This window comes from Anabas testudineus, chromosome 9 (genome assembly GCF_900324465.2).
Source record: "Anabas testudineus chromosome 9, fAnaTes1.2, whole genome shotgun sequence".
NCBI classification, from domain to species: Eukaryota; Metazoa; Chordata; class Actinopteri; order Anabantiformes; family Anabantidae; genus Anabas; species Anabas testudineus.
The window spans coordinates 9,834,273-9,851,706 of NC_046618.1; the positions used below are offsets into that span (position 1 = coordinate 9,834,273).

The 17,434-nt window shown below is 42.7% G+C and overlaps 1 protein-coding gene across 2 annotated transcripts in view; it reads left to right on the forward strand.

Moving 5' to 3' along the window:
* The window catches only part of fam172a (family with sequence similarity 172 member A), a 136,069-nt gene that overhangs the window by 74,584 nt on the left and 44,051 nt on the right, over positions 1-17,434 (forward strand). For both annotated transcript variants that reach the window (XM_026342895.1, XM_026342894.1), the window contains exon 9: positions 13,101-13,217. In XM_026342895.1, coding sequence (XP_026198680.1) covers positions 13,101-13,217 — 117 coding nt within the window. The remainder of the gene's footprint in view (positions 1-13,100; positions 13,218-17,434) is intronic.

Sequence of the window (17,434 nt, forward strand, 5' to 3'; positions counted from 1 at the left end):
ATGGGGGTCATGAAAGAGCAGAAGGAAGGTAGAAAGCGGAAGGGAGAACGCAAGCAAGTGAGAGACTCCTGGTGTGGAGCAGCCTTTGATGTCTTAGCTGGCTTGGAGCTGAATGTGAAACCCACTGAAGGGTAGGCCTTGTTTCATGGTGGGAATATGAAGCTGGATATGCTGTCTGTGAAAAAAGTAGAACATGCATGCACACAGTAGTGTTTTTTGTTTCCTTCAAAAATTATAGAACTGTGTTTCAAAAGGGTTGTTTGTTGTTCCAGATAGCTCGGTTTTTATTTCTCCCCGGTCACATCACACATTAGCTTGTTCTGTGTTCAGATCGGTTACCAAGCCACATCTCATTTCTCATATGCAGTCTGATTTCATATTAGATGGCTTCACACTCACGATTCCTCTGGACTCTTCTGACATCAGCTTGTACCACCGGTCTGCTTCCCTCTCATTTTCTTGCTTTTTCAGCTTCAAACTTTACAAACGTGTTGATAACCCTTTTCGTTCACCACCGTACCAGCTACCATGTACTAGACATCCCCATTCCCATATTTGTTTTGTAACTTCCATCCATTGCTCGCTCTGTGCCTCTGTGTTTTGCCCCTCCACCTTTCTCAGCTGCGTCAGTTCCTGGGCCTTCACCACAGAACGCCATTTCCCCCTTAAATCCAGCATTTTCCCCTCTTCACCTCTAGCCTCCCAACATTCATCTCTTTTTGCATGCTCCCCTCCTGTATCTGTTTTTGTTGCTTTGCTTGGGGTAATGGTTAGCTGATTTGGTCTGATTTCTCTTTAATGAAAACACTAGGGGGCACTGCCTGTCCTTTGTTACCCCTCTGTTTCCCTTAGCAGATTTTAATGCGTGTGTATTTTTGTATGTGTGTGTTTTATCGTTCTCCTGTTTGTGTTTGCGTTTTGTTAAAAAGCAGCCTCTTGTCTGCAATGGATGACCAGATCTGCATTCAGACAGACAGGAAGGCAGGAAGGCAGCAGGTCTCTGTTGGTCACCAGGGCTAGTGCTCTGCACCCGTCCGCACCCCCCTGTCCTCACTTCCCCCCCCTGTTTCTGTTTGGTGAACCCAGGGGTGTGGGTTAATGAAAAGGGCTTAGACCACCGAGAGGCGCGACAGTCATCTCACAGACACCTCTGCTCACCTCAGGCCCTCAGAGACCCTCTCTCCATGACAGGCCCCCCTTTCCATGTGTCTCTCTGCATGTTGGCACTTTGTCCCCTGGGTCGCACCGTATCGTCTGGCTGCCCAGTGGCCGCCAAAAACACAACTCGCCCAGCATGGCATTACACAAAGGTAGATATGTTAAAATAGGGAGTCATGCGCTTTTGAGTAGATGACAGTTTTTGTGTGTGAGGGGAAAGAGAATGCCTGAGATGGACTGCCCTGAGGCCAGTGATTTAGACACGAGACCTTGGTTGCATTCAGGCCGGGTCAAGAAAGAGTCAGCCCTAAAATGTTGATCAGCTCTTGACACCAGAGTGGAAGAGGAGATGGAAAGGAAATATATCATCAGTTCTATGTGTTCAGATCCGCTGGACTTTAGTTGAGTACTTCAGTTGTTTTGTGTGCATGTTATTAATATATATGGACAATCCATACTATACAACTTGCAAACATTCTTAGTCCTCTCCTATATCCTCAAACCCACTGATCCGAATTATTGATTTGTTGTGGGATTTTTTTTTTTTTTTTTTTTTTTTTTTGTGGTAAGCAGACAGCTGATGAGGGGTGTTTGATAGTGCTAATTGGCAGCTCCCGTCCATGCAGTGTATGGTTGGCGGTGGGTTGGGGCTGGGCGAAGTGAAGCGCCGCTATTGTTTAGAGGTGTCAAACCCAACATAGAACAAAGAGGATGGGAGAAATGTGCTGTGCTCGCCTATCAATGTGCTGAAAGCAGCTGAAGTACACTGACACGCACACACACACACGCACACACACACACACACACACACACATAAGTATAAATATATATTATATGAATGCACATGTGTACGTTCATCCACACACATACATAACACACACACACACACACACACTAGAAGATTACCTGGAGTCATATACATCAGTCTTCACTCACACCGACATGCACACACAAACACCTACTAACGCGCACATGCACACTCTTAGACAAACAGCCTGAAAATGACAAGATAATCACCACATTCAAACTTACCTTCAGCTCTGGGTAAATGCCTTTCTCCGAGATAAACTAATAAATATACTGTTTTCTTTTCAAACGTTCGCCACTGAAGGCCCTAATTACCATACGCTGACAAAAACCTGACAGAGGTGTAATAGTTAAAAAGGTAATTTGACTACAAGTAGGAGTTTGGGTGGGGAAAAGGGTCAGCGTGCCCCCCACCCTCCATCCGCCTCTCTCTTTAATGGTTTATTCACGCTTTTCGAGGACTTTTTGTATGATTGACTGACAAGGTCTTTTTCTGAAATAGCATCTTCAGTAATGAGAAATAATTGACTCCCTAATCAAAAAAGGGTTCATGGAATCCACAAACCCAACTGTAATCTTCTGTGGCATTTCCAACAGAATTGACAGTCCTCATAGCTTCAGGCTCTATACCACTTTGATTTAATTGCTTTTTTTTATAAGATTAATAATATACTTTATTCCCGAATTGTGCGTGTGCGTGTGTGTGTGTGTGCATGTGCACTCTGTGTGTGTGTGTGTTTGTGTGTGGATGTGCTCCAAACCCTTCTCCCCAGCTTTGTTTTTAATCAATAATATCACTTGAAAAGCACTTTAACTGGTGTACAGCTTTTTGTAAATTTTACATTTAATTCATTAGAGGCCATTTCATTATGTCCTCAAACATACTTTGTATTGCTGTGTTTGTTGGGCACATTATTGTAATAAACTGCATTAACAAACAAAGGAATAATGGAAGAATAACAAAAGTAAATTATACAGAAGTTTATTATAGAGTTTATTTATTTATTACGAGTTTTTATGTATTATATAAAATGTGGCTTCAGCTAGTCTGCGCAATAATACTAATACTACTAATAATAATAACAATAACAATAATAACTAATTATAACGACCATGTAGTAACATTCATTTGGATGTTTTTTCTTATTTTTTTACTCGTTTTTGTGTATGTTTTTTGTTTTGTTTTGTTTTTTGTTTGTAAAACTATCGAATTCGAATTTCTATTTAAAGCTAAAGGAGGAAATTTGTTCACCATTAATCCAATGGTAAATTATAATACAGCTACAGTATTTGAGATGATTTTTTTTTTTTTCTTACCCTGGATGTTTAATTGGCTAATTGATTTGCTTTGTATGTTCTTATACTCTACGTTAGTATTATTTTAATCATTTAGTTTTATTTCTTCATTACTTTGGGCATAAAAATAATCATTTAAGTGAGTGCGCCATGAAAACTGCAAAGTTTTTACATGGTAGGGCAAATTAGCTTCCTCCTGCCTGTTCAGTTTGTGATATGGCCTCAACCCCTTCTCTCTGACTCATCTTTCCTTTCGTTAAAAAGCCGTTTTAAATCATGGCTAGTGGCAATGGGAAGTTAATTTCAGATTGTTATATATTTCCATTAATTTCACTTGGCCTTCTGTAGTTTCCCCTCCCTCGCTCTCTCCTTCCTTTGAGTACAGGGGGATCACAGACTCTGCTTTTTCTTTTCTTTTTCTTCTTTGGATTGCTCTATTTCCCCCTAGCCCCACAGCACAGGAGATGAACAAATACTGTATGAAGGAGTAGAGGATGATAACTGAAGGGAGAAACATTTACTTCATCACTTGCATTAGCGCTGTGTTACCTCTCCTCCCCTTTCCTTTTTCCTTTTACTTTTCTTTTTTTGTCTTGTTTTTTTTTTTTTTTTTTGTGCATGGGCTTCTTGTCACTCAGAGATGGGTCAAGTGGTCCTGAAAGTTTGAACAAAACACCTCCCTCTGAGCATCCAACTCCTGAATCCTTGGAGGGACACACATGTTCACCACACACCACACACACACACACAGACTCACACACACCTGATTTGCCAGTAATGTGTGGAGCAGCAGGCGCCTCCAGATTTGTTGTTTTTGTTTCATTTTCCTTCTCTTCCTCCTCCCCCATTCACAGTTAAGGTGAAAACACTGAGAGATTTGGTAGATTTTGCTATTACCAGGCTGCACCTTTTCAGAACTCTTAGAGTCGCTGGACTTGCTGGATTGATTTTTTTTTTTTAATTTCTGGATGAAAGTGAATTTGTATGGAACTGGAAAAAGACACCTCGCAAAAAGTATTTCTTCACATCAACAATTGTTAAAATTTAGCTCCACTTCAACCTTCTCAACGTAAATTTAGAAAACGGAGAGAAAAATTTGACATCGTCGCTTGTTGAAAATTTCACACTGCACCCCAATTTAGAAATTTTGGCTTGAATTCCAACTATGGGCTCAGTTAGTACAAGGAATCAGTGCTTATCAGCGCCTAAGGCTCTGTGTGTGTCTGTGTGTGTCTGTGTCTCAGAAATGGACAGCAGTACCCGATGGATATTTAACACATTAGCTTTGGCAGAGCTGAGAGTGGTGTGAAAACACACTGATTTCCTAAGTGGCAATCATATCAGCCTCACCGTCAGAGAGGCAGCAGAGAGCAAACATCTGTGTGTGTGTGTGTGTGTGTGTGTGTGTGTGTGTGTGTGCGCGTGCGCGCCCCGGAGCATACATGTTGTTTGTGCACATCATTTAGACCTTGATTCCAGTACAGTTTTAGTGTGTGCTTTATAATTCCCCTGTATTTGTCTGTTTTAAATGTGCTTTATAATATTCTTTTGTTTTTGTTTTTTATTTCAGTCATTTTTCTATTTATTGCTCTTTTCTGATCAATGTTCATTCATTTTAACTTAATGAGAGATCAGGTTTATTGTGTCTTATTCATATCTGTGTCTTTATTTCAGGACCTTTTTCTCTCCGAGCCCAGGGTTTCGGTCTTTCTGTCCGATCTTCAGCTTCTGTTGTTGCCTGTACTTACTCCGTGTGCGTGTATGACTCTCTGTCTGTCCGTGCCAAGCTGCATCCTCCCTACCAGAGTTCAGGAAGCCCTCGGTTCTCCTCGATGTCAGTATCACCCTGAGTTACGACACAAAGGTTTCATCCTTCTCCTCCACCCACTCTTGTTAGGCCCTCTTGCTTGGTCCCTCCCTCCATCATTCCCTTTTTCCCTCACCCTATCCATCCTCATCTCCAGCTGAGAGTCACCCATCCGAAACTATGTTAAAACAGGGTCATCCCCCACGTGCACTTAAAGGCTGTCCCTTTAACCTGCTCTGAAATACTTACGGCTATTATTATAGCTTATAAATCATTAAGAAAGTTTAATTATATGAAAATTTCATGGTGGAAATGTGCAAGCTGACACATGGGAAGGGGGATTTAATGGGCCAGCAAGTCCCAACACCGTGAGGGAAAATATTGAGGTTAGGTTTCTATTTTACAGCATTGCCGGAGGGTTGGGAGACTCGGAGAAAGACGAGAGAGAAGCACTTTCAGAGTGAGAGAGAGGGAGACAAATGGCAAGTGCAGATGATGAGGCCAAAAATGCATCCACTACGCAAAAGTTACTTTGTCATTTCACTCTTTAGACATGGCTGGTTGATTTAGGAATGATGAAGACATTTGCCCATTGTACCTTGTGCTGATTTTCATAACTAAGATGTAGTCCAATTAACACAAGGTGTTAATTAGTTGCCATACCATAATTGCGCTTTGTTAAGGAATGCTGCCTAATTAGAAATTACCATTAGAAGAGGATTTCTGTAATTGCTGTCGCTAAACAATATATGAACATCCTTAACCACCAATGTTACAAAACTTTATCCGCGTTCTTTTAATTGTGTCAATATCATTTCAATGTGAACATTATAGGGACATTGCTCACATAGCTTCAGCATCTTGAGCAAATGCAACCAGTCTTTTCATAGTGACAGAAATGTAAATTGATCAAACTGTTGGGAGTTGATATCATTAACACTCATCACTTTGCAGATGTTAATTAGAAATTAATTGAATTCTGTTGTAGTAGCTATGAAATGCTGCTCCACATCTGCTTGGTTTATCTTGTCTGAATGATTTGAATGCAGTGCCATTTCAATAAGAGAGTTGTCTTTCAAACGAAAGCCAATAGGAATTCAAGTGTTTCAAGAACTCATTATTATTTTATGGAATTACATATCACTTGCAAGAGGGAAAAGATTTATGTGGAAAATCACTTATTACAATCGTGGAACCAGATTCACTAAACTACATGCAGTAGTTGGAAGAAATGATCTACGAAAAAAAAAAAGGATTTTTTTAGTATGCATTGCACATACTTGCATTACATTAAAGCTATCACTCAACCTTATCTTGAAGAAACGAAATCCATTATTTTGAGGGAACAGCGGTTCCTTTGCACTAGCTTGCTATTGTTTATGAGCACTTCATTGCTCACAACCCGTATTCGTATTCGTCCCTCCGTTCTTCCCTCCCTCCATTACATCCTCCCTGCCCTCCCTCTCTTTTCCTCCATCCTCCCTTTCCCGTCTTCCTCTTGTTTTCCATGCGGGCACAAGTGGGGCACAGCGCCTGCAGCCGGCAGGTTTCCTGGCATGCCGCTCCTCATCCTCTGCCTTTTGTTTCCACCAGTGGACAGCCATTCTCCACTTCTGCTGTGTCAGTAAATATTTATTGGCCTTCCTTTTCCTCAGCACCTCCACCGATGTTAGTGTGTATCTGTCCGTGTGTGTGTGTGTGTGTGTTTATGTGCCTGTATGTATATGTTTGTGTGGTTTACACAAACACACACACACACACACACACACACACAGTATCCGCCCCAACACGTACACAGACACACACCACCTCCCACTATCCTGCGTCCGGTGCTGTCACTCACACAACTCAGCGATGCCCCCTCTTCACCCTTTGAAATATCACCATGTCTCTCCACTTGCCATCCTCCCTTTCTCTTTCTGTCCCTCATGTTCCCTCCGTCGTGCATGTGGTGAGCAGTCGTGAGAGGAAAGAGGAAAGAAAGGAGGAAGTTATTGCAGTTTTCTCCTCTTCTCTACCCCCCCCCCCCCCCATACCTTCACCGCGACCAGAGTTCATGCACTGAGAGTCAGAAGGGAAAAGTCCCTGCAAGTAAATGCATGTGACCTCAGTAAACAAAACCTCTGCGCACTGCCTCAACACTGAAAGATGCACACACACAAACACACTCTCTCTTGCTCCCCGGGGCCCTGTGGCCTCGTGCTACAGAGGGCTTCCTTCCTGCGGTTAAGACAAAGGAAACTGGGGACCGACAGGGGACCTGGGACCGCTGCATCAAAGCCACAGGAAGCGCTGGTGTTGTCTCTTCCTGTGGAGGGTGTTGGAGTGTGTGTGTGTGTGTGTAAGGGGGTGGGGGGGGGCAGCTGCCTGTGTTTTCACAGTTGGGGATGAACATTTTGTGTGTGTGTGTGTGTGTGTAGTATCAAAGGCAGGGTAGGTAGCGTAGCTGAACACGTTGCACTCACACAACTGTCCACCTCTGTATGACCTGAGATCAATTGATTGTAACATACAATCCCACACAGATAGTGTACAAACTAGCACTACATCATACAAACATCATCGCTGTGGTGGTGGTGGACTGCCCAGTCATTAAAAGCCAAATTCAGCTGAAGTTCATCAACTTAACTATGTTTATCTTTAAGTCTCTAGTTGTCATTGATTTTTGAGAAAAAAAAAATCAATCTACTGTACGTTTGTTTTTCCAGCCCTCGCCACCGTCTTTGCAGACTCTACACATGCTCGCAATGTGTACATGTCTGTTTGTGTTTGTGCTCCTGTTCCAATGTTGGCGTGTAGGGATTTATGGGGGTGTATGTGTTAGTGTGTCCTCGCCATGTGTTTTCCAACCTTCCTGTATACACCCGCATACATGTTTGTTTGTTTTTTCTGTGTTCGCCCTGGCTTCTCTGATGCTCTCCTCTTACTCTCTGGCAGCAACAGGACAGTTAATCAATCAAATATTTAAGCAGTGCTTCAGTGCTCAGTGGGTAGTCCTAGATTATCTGTGGCTGTTGGCAGTGCATGCCGTAGCCGCATCATAAGCCTCGTCTCTGACTGGCATCGTCACAGGGTGCTTCTTTCTTTCTCTCCCTCTCTCTCTCTCCCTCCCTCTCCTCCTTCCCCTTGGCCTCTGCTCAGTCTTTGCACACTCCCACTAACACTCCACATTTTGTCCTCTCCTCTCACTCATTTTCTGTCATTCTCTCTCTCTTTCTCTATCACTTGTTTTCCTTTCTCTTGTTTGCTGCTCTCTATTCACACGTTCTCTCTGTGTATAATTGTGGCCTTTCACATTGACTATCTGACAGTGAGCAAGGCCCCTTAAAGAGCTCTCATCTTTCTGTCTTTGCCTGTTTCTCTCTTTTCTCTCCCTCTGCATTCTTTCTAGGGATAAGTCTGCCTGTCTCCCCACGGGGATCTCCATTGTGGATTACCATTCAGTTTTCGCCCAATTATCTAGTGGCTTTCGCTGCCTTTGACACATAATTATCAAAGGCCTAAATAATTGTCTTTATTATTGCCGGTGTTTAGATGTAGCGTCAGTGGAGCAGTTGTGAGTAAGGGAGCGTCACGGTGAGAGGAGAGAAATGAAGTATTTATCTCGACCAGAGATTAGCTTAGCATGCTGTTAAATGATGTCTCATTGCTTATTTCAACTCCTCGTCCAGATAAATAAACATGATTAATATGCCCCCCTTCATACAGTACACACACCCCACATTTACATATACACACAGCCATCACATATCACACTCCACGTCAGTAGTGAAAATAAGATTATGCACAACAAAAAGACTGGCAATTAGCTGGCTTTGTAGCAGGAAGCAGCTTAAAGCACTAAACACTGTACTTTGCTGAGGGCCATGTGAGAGGTCAGGTACAAGATATAGGGGTTAGAGAAAAGTCTGTATGTGTGTGTGTGTGGGTGGGTGTTTGAGGGGCTCCAAATGCATGGGGGCTGGCTATTTCATAGAGCTTGTGAAAAGCTGGATTTAGCAGAATTGTGCCAACCAGGGGGTCAGAAATATGTGATGTTTGTGAGTCTCTATAGCAACCAGGCCCTCTGCAGAGAAATCAGAAAAGAAATGGTTTGTGAGGGAGAAACAGAGAAGGGGATAAAAACGGAGGACTTTGCAGTTCATCCAGAGTTTCAGCGTATTGGGTTGGTGTTGAACTCTTCGTCATCGGTTGTGACTCAGCTTTGTTACGGGGAGATGTTAGAAAATGCCATTTGGATCACTTTTGGAATTGATGAACAATACATGAAAATCCGTAACCACTAATGTTACAAAACGCAAGCTACTGTATATTATGGGGCCAGAATGTAGACTACACTGGTGATAAACATTTTACCAAGGGGATCCAGAGTGTGAGGAGGTTGCCCGAAATGAGGGAATCAAGTGCCAACCCCTGTGATGGGACACATCATTTCCACTTACGCTGAAGACTCTGCTTATGTTTAAGGGAAACAGTGAAATCCCACTTGCTTCAGGGATGCTCTCAAACGTCTGATCTCACTGTGAAGTGGTCAAAGAGAAAAAAGAATTGTCCTCATGGGAATCAATAAAACAGTCATAAATATTCTTTTTCTGTGCACTTCTGCCTGTCTCTCATCTGTCTGGCTTAGTCATTCATTACCTTCTTTTTCCTCCTATAACATTACTTGTGATGCACATATATATGTTTCTGTTCCCCTTTGTTACTTTTTTTTTTTTTTTTTTTTTTACATGCACACCCTCCTCACCCCCCCCGCCCATGTCCAGCTCCCATGCGAACTTTACTCTGCATATCCAGCTGCTTCTGCGTTAAAGGAAAGGCCAGCGGAGAGGCAGCAAATGCCTCAACATCTGTGTGTTGGTTTTAGCTCAACAAGTATTTCCACATGTTTCTCTTCCCTTTTCCCTGTCCGATACAAGACTGATCACAACAGCTGGCCTGTTTCCTTGTTAAAGCAGCAGTCTGTGGTTACATAGTGGATTAGCACATTTAACATTCTGGATAAAGATGGCTAACACTAACTCACAGGATAACATGGTGTAAAAATTAGAACGCGGTGAGTCATATGATAAGACAGCTTACATCTCTATCCACATGTGGGGGCATGTGGCTTTATCGTTCTAACTGGTTTGTGAGTTAACCATGAGTATCTCCCACCTAGCAGAAGCTTGCTTTTTTCCGTTCAGCATGCAGCTAACCACAGTTGTCATTGTGGTCTGTAAAACAGGGGACCCAGTGGTGTCAAAATCAATGTGGTTAAGGGCCACACTTTGCATCGCGCTCTCTCCTGGAGTCATTATTTGTCAACCTATTACCCCAACTGTTACCACAGCCAACCACATGTGTGAAAGCATCGCAGCAATGAGAGCTGTCACAACAAGTGATTGATATAGCCAGTGTTGGGAGACGGAGCTCTTTCGTCTTTAATCTGTGGTTGAGGCGTCATGAGAAAAACAGACTTTGTTTGGTGAGAGCTTCTGATTTATTTCCTATCCTCATTTTAACATATCTGCGACACTGAAAAAGCCTTTCAATAGCAAATCCTATTTCTGTTGTATTTCAAACCAGTAAGATTTAGCCAGGAACAACTTATTACCTACTATAAAGCATCCTGAAGAACTTAATCCAATCAATTTAATGGCTAGTGCAGAATTCCCAACAGTTCCTAAAGGTTTAAAAAAAATGTTCAAGTCATGTCTGCTTGATGACAGTCTACATATCTATCTAGGCAAATTAATCATGCACTATCTGTAATTTCCGTCCAGTGTTAGGCTCTAGACATGTCCATCCAGCACCATCTAAAACCCAGCTTCACTCCCACCTTACCAGCTGTGCCGTTTTGTTTGTACATTCCTTTATCTTTGTCTGTCATTCACTTGCTTCTCCAACAAACTGCCCCTCTGCTGTGCAGTGCTCGTACATTCATTCCTAGACACACATGCATATTCACCAACAAGCACACACACAGACACACACACACACTCTCTCTCTCTCTCTCTCTTTCTTGCCGTGCTTGTGGTATTTCTTAGTGGTCTTGTTTTATCACTTGCTTCTGTCTATCTGCATCTCTGCTGTTATCTCTAAAGTACTTTGTTTTAAAAGTGGCATGTCAAAATAATTCAAACTAATGGAAAATGAAACAATCCATCAATAAAATGACATGTTGGCAGTTACAGTTTACTTTGACATAAGTTACCAAATATGTTATAGCTCATTTACAGATTTAATACACCAGTACTATCCAGTTAATCTTATCTATTTAAAGTGCATTAAAAATAGATATTTTCTATGTGGTACTGTTAGAGTTATCATGCACTCAGGTGTTTCAAGGGGGGGAAAAGGAGCATGCAGGGGCCATTTAGCTGCTTTAAAAGAGGAAGAACTTTAAGTTTTCTGCCTGGGGTTAGGATATTATTTTTGATTGGATTGAAGTCATGGGCTTGGTGTTTTTTTCATGGACAGTCAGTCCACTGTCTCCTGTTTCCTGGCCTCTGCTAGCAGCCCCTATACTCTGGGACTGGCCTGTTTGGCTAGCACCAGAAAACAGGACCTTGACTGACACCTCCAGCTTTAAAAGGTTGACTTTGTTACTCCCACGGGCCCATGCATGCCGCACTTCTGCCAGAGTAAAGCTTTTCAACCAAGCGTGAATGAAGAGGGAGTACAGATAGGAATGTGTATTTCTGTCTTAGTGTGTACATTATTGTAGGATTTCATGTGAGCCTGTGAATGTATGGGTGCATACATGTGCAGTGTCTGTCGTCTTTGGTTCTATCTCTTCACTCCTACTTTTTTAAAAGATTTTGTTATGGTTGTACCTTTGCTTTCAGTCTGCTCTATCCTTGACTATAGTGGAGATGCTCAAGCTAAAGCCTTATCAGCTGGATGATGTATGAGTCCTTAGTGCCTTAATAGATTCCATTTATCTCTATACACTCCCACTTTAATTTGGCTGGGCAAGGGAGGATGTATTCAAATGCCCACCGTCAGTTTGATGTACAGCCAGCCAGAGCTGGCCTCTGTGATTGCTCCAGCCTTAGACCCAGACTGAGCATCAGTCACAGATTCATACTCTAGCCCCAGTAACGTCCTCTGTTTTATTAGTGCTACATGTTTTTAGGCTAGAATATTGTACATCCTATCTTACATGCAAGTAAAAAATGATCAGGTTAGGGTTAGGGACCAAGACATAACCACCATCATCAATAGCCTACTTGAAGCCCAGCATGCAAGAATTCTTCCAGGTTCTTTCCCCCTTTGTTTTGGTCAGTATGGCATAGTATTTTGTGGATGCCCAGGCAATCATTAAACACACTACTATTCTTCAGCATTATGCCTGTCTTCTCACCAGTATTTCTTCCCTGCTTTACTAAACGTATACAGTAAATGATATTTAGCCTTTTGTTGAAAGTCTTGTTCTCTTTTCTTCCCATTTTATCTTAAAGCAAACCGGAGTGAAACTGCTCGTTCCCAAGGCCTGGCTACAGTACTCCTTGGGGTGGCACCAGTGGTGCGGGAAATGTATTGTAGTGCGGTAACAAGTCCTTTATGTGACATTTTCCTTGGTGTTGACATTCAGAGGGGAATAGGAAGACAGGCCTGCGGACGTTACAATCTCTGTGACATGTGAAGGGAAAGGGTATTAAGAATGGGGACCGAACATGCACAGGGAAGGGCATTTGCACAGGACGTGACAAGGACACGCTATGATGGAGCAGCTCTTTCATATTTCACTTTATAACATTATACTATAAACCAGGTTGAATGTATCCAGTGGTTACAAAGCTGTGCACTGGGCCAGTGCTGTCATGGTCTGCGGGGTAAGCTGACATTGTGTGTTGGACAAGAGATGCTCTGCGTACTGACACAATTACTATGTCATATTAAAATGATTTCATTCACATCTGTGCAATTCAACCTTAGCGAACAAGGTCTCTTGTCATTCATTTTTATCTGAAACCAGCAGTGTCTTTCTCAACATTGACGTGTTTGGAGGATGAATAAAACAATTTTGATTTGCTTTTTGTGGCAGATGAATCAGAGGGAAATGCAGGTGAAGAACAGAGTATGTGCTGTGGCTCTCACCGACTCTGCTCACAACATCTGGCTACAGGAAACCAGCAAAGGCACACAGGATTGGATGCAGCAGGTGAGAAAACCACGCAGTCTCTAATACACCCAACATACCATACCATACCCGAGCTTACATCTCATCATGTAAATTCTCTCTGATTTTGCTCCTTCCTAATTTCTCCCTGCACAACCCTTCTGACCTACACAGGTACCCCTGACCAACAGCTAGCCTTAGAAGTCTAAGAGAACCATTGTTTGTGTGGTTTCCCTCTGTCTGTATTGTTTTGTTTGTTTGTTTGTTTGTTTGTTTGTTGTTGTTGTTGTTGTTTTCAGCCCCCACTTTTTCTTCCTGGGTGCATGTCATGTCAGTGAATAACTGAGACAGCCAAACCTCGTTGGTGAGCGTATGCAGCTGGGCATGCATATGTGTAAACGTGCATGCATGTGTTTAGATGTGCTTGTGGGCAAATGTGTGAGATAGAGTGCACGTGCACATGTGCGTTTGTGTTAGCTCCATTTGAGCACTTGCCCTTTCTGGTGTGACCCCTGCGCCATACGCGGCACCTGGGCTCACTCAGTATGCACATACAGATGAGGACCAGCCAAGACCAGAGCTGCTTGAGAGCCAGACATGCAAATGTCAGCAGCACACACACACACACGCACACCATACCTTTATTTGTATTACATCCTCTTTTATATCCCTTGCCTTTTCTTTTTTGCTACTTCTGTCATATTCCATTTTACATGTGTGTTTTATTTATTTATTTTTGTTTTTTTGTGCTCAAGTACATTACTTGTCTGCGAGTGTGTGTGTGTGTGTGTGTGTGTGTGTGTGTGTGTGTGTGTGTGTGTGTGTGTGTGTGTGTGTGTGTGTGTGTGTGCTCGAGTGGTGGGGATTCAAGGTTGCACTGGCCCCCTTCTCCTTGTCTGGCATCTTCTATTTTTGATTCATCTAAGGGATGTGTGGGACACAGCATAATTGGAATGTTAAGTGATTTTCTATTTGTGATGATTACCCAGAACAATAAATCTGAAATAACCTTCTTTGTCCAGTCGAAGGAAGGGGGCATGCAAGGATTCATTCTCTCTCATACTCATTAACCCACAGTCCTTTTTTGGCTGATTTAAGAGATGAGTCTGTCTAATTAGAGGGAGTTTTTTCTTGAGGGAAACAGTGACTCACCTGTGCTAGGCTATGCCCTTCTCACTTGTTGCTAGTTCCAAAGCAATGTTTATACTTTGGACTCTTGGGGATTCTTAAATATCGGTGCGTTGTTTATAACATTAATTTTATTTAAAAAACATAAATATGTTACTTTTATCTTCTTCAAAAGCTTTTGAATTATCAAGAAAGCAAACAGCATTGATGCTAGTTATTCTTGTCAACTCTGTAATAGACATAAAGAGTAGTTGCACTACTTTCATTTAAAAAGTGGTTTGACCATTTATTTTTAAAACTAATTTACTGTCAGAGAAAAACAGTGTATAATGATGAATACTGCAGGTAAGTGTAAAGTGATGAGATACAGTTTTTTTTTTTTTAACATTACATCTGATTGATTTCAACAGGAGAAATTAATAAGTAGTGTGTGATATTTAAAACTCGCAAGTTCAGTTGTGTAACTTAAATTTAGTATTTCATCACATTACTAGCTTCTGGACGTCAGTGGCAGTGCTAGTTAACAAGCCCTGAGTCAAGAGGGATTGAGTGAGTCCAGCATCTAATCTGTGCCAGTCATTTATGTTAGAAACAAATGCTGCGTATGTGCAGTGTGCAAGTCCATCAAAAAAGGTCAGATCCCGTTTGCGTTTTACCCAGTATGCTAATCTAATAGCTTTGGGCTGATACAGGGGTTTCTGTTGTTGGCTGCTGATGTTTTGAACCCAAAGGATACTAGTACATCCACTTGTTGGTGCATTGCAAAACATACAATTACAAGAGCACATGCAGACCAGACAGATCTTTCTAATGTTCCTTTTAGGACACCTGTGTCAGTAACCCAGACACAGCTGGATCCTGAATGTAAACAGTCCTAGCACGGCGCACTGAGGTGCAAACACACACAGAGGGGAAACCCAGATGGTGCAGCAGATCACAGAGGGGAGCTAGCCGTGAACCTGAATAATGCCCTGGGTGTGTATAAATAGGAGTGCCCCATACGAATGGGTGCATCTGAGGTCGGGGCACCCCAGCAGAGCACTGCACTGTTCTCCTTGGACAGAGATAATTCCCTCCCTCCAGGGTTCAAGAGGTCAGTGGATGCTGGGATGGAGCGATGAGAAGAGGAGAGTAAAATAGAGAAGATGGGATTTAGAGATCAACACCCGCTGGGCCAGGTTATATAGACCAAATGGGTCAGACGAGGGGCAACTGACGTCACCGCCGGAGAATAAATACAGTGAAAGAACATGAAAAGAAAAAGAGGGAATAAGCAAAGGCAGAGATGGCAAAACTCATCCATTGACTGAGACAGAATAAATAGAGAAATAAAGTATGTGAAATGTTCAATTATTTAAGTCCCGTTGACTGGTGCAGAGAAAGCACAGGGTAGAGCTATGGAAAAGAAAAACAAAAAGACAGGTAGGATGTGAATGGAGTGAATACAGATGGAGGAGAGGAGATGAAGAGATGTATGTGAAGATAGATGAGTAGCATAGTGAGGAGAAGTGAGTGAGAGAGAGAAATGCGAATGATGGTGTACAGCTGGCAGCCTGTCACAGTCTCCAAGGTGTCTCCTGTCACTGTGCTGGCCTGCTGTCACACTCTAGTGGCCTGCCCAGAGCGCACACACACACACACACACACACACACACACATGCACACACAAACATTCTCACATGCACAAACACACACATAAAGAGTACACTGTGGTCATGAATAAACCATCCTAATCCATAGAGATTATACAGCAACTGGAGGAGGTGAGGGAGAGACAGACACAGAGAGAGTGAGCAAGACTTGATACTCAGGACTACTTTCTGAGAAGTTAGGTTGCAAACTGGCGTGCATGTTAGGATTTAGGAGACTTCTCTGCTTTTCTGTCATATGAGTGTGCGCTTTCATTAACGAGGGGTGATATATGTGATGCTTTAAATGCACCCAGTGTTCTAGGACTTTACATGCAGTATTAAATGTCTGCATTGACATCTACACACCTTTCTAGAATAAATCACCACGGGATCATTTTGTTATGTAATTATGGATTAATCAGTTTTATACATGTATTTTAAAGGTCTTCTCATGAAATCTAGACAAACTTTATTTTTATTTTTATAGCGTTTTCTTACTTTAATGCAGGTTTTGGAGGGTAGGGAGTACACATCCCCTTTTAAAGGCCTTGTGAGTGTATTCCTCTAACACTTAATGTGTAGTGGATATGGGCACCTATGAGAGACCCATTTGGTCCTCGTGATGGCTCCATTAGATCACTCTGTCATCTGCTGAGTGCAGTGTTTTGTGTCCATTAATCTCCGAGTGTGTGCATGCATGTGTGTTTGTTGTTTATGTGAAAGTAGCAGACTGGCTGGCAGGTGGTGGACCTCTGTCTCACTCTCTCACACGCAGTCAGTCACTCGCGCACACACACTCACAACACACACACACACACACATACAAGGGAAAAGGTTTAAAAGCATCCCTCACAGGTAGAGGGGTAGCTGCTTGTCAGTTACACTCTGCTCATGCTGTTGGCTCATTGCTTGGCCCCTTAGCATTTAGACTTAGCCTGTAACTCACCACTTCATAGAACCTTTTCTAACTTCATTTCTGCATAATGTTGGTGATGGCTTTTAAGTGAAACAAGAGAAATAAAATGCTCTGTGCAGCCTTGTGACTTGCGAAGTGTGCGCCTGGATATCTGTATGTGTACATATCAACACAAATCCAAACACACAGAGACACACATGCACAGAGCAGCAGAGGTGGGGGAAGAGTCAAATCTGTTTACATGTTTGTTTCTCTGTCTGCCTTTAGTTCAATGGTGCCATTGATCGGCAGACGAGCCGCTTGAAGCGATGATATGCTATGCGTCAGAGGCAGCCGATGTGATGTGCCATCCTTTTGTCACATCGCCCCTCTCTAATCCCAGCCAGCAGGCCTTGCCTTTATGTGACTGCTGTTATGCCTGCGGTCTCCCACAGCACTGGGGCTGTGTGCTGTGTGTGCTGTGTGTGCTCTGTGTGTGTGTGTGTGTGTGTGTGTGTGTGTGTGTGTGTGTGTGTGTGTGTGTGTGCTGTGTGTGTGCATTTATGCAAGAGTTTGTGTGCACATGTGTGTTGTTGCCTTGACAA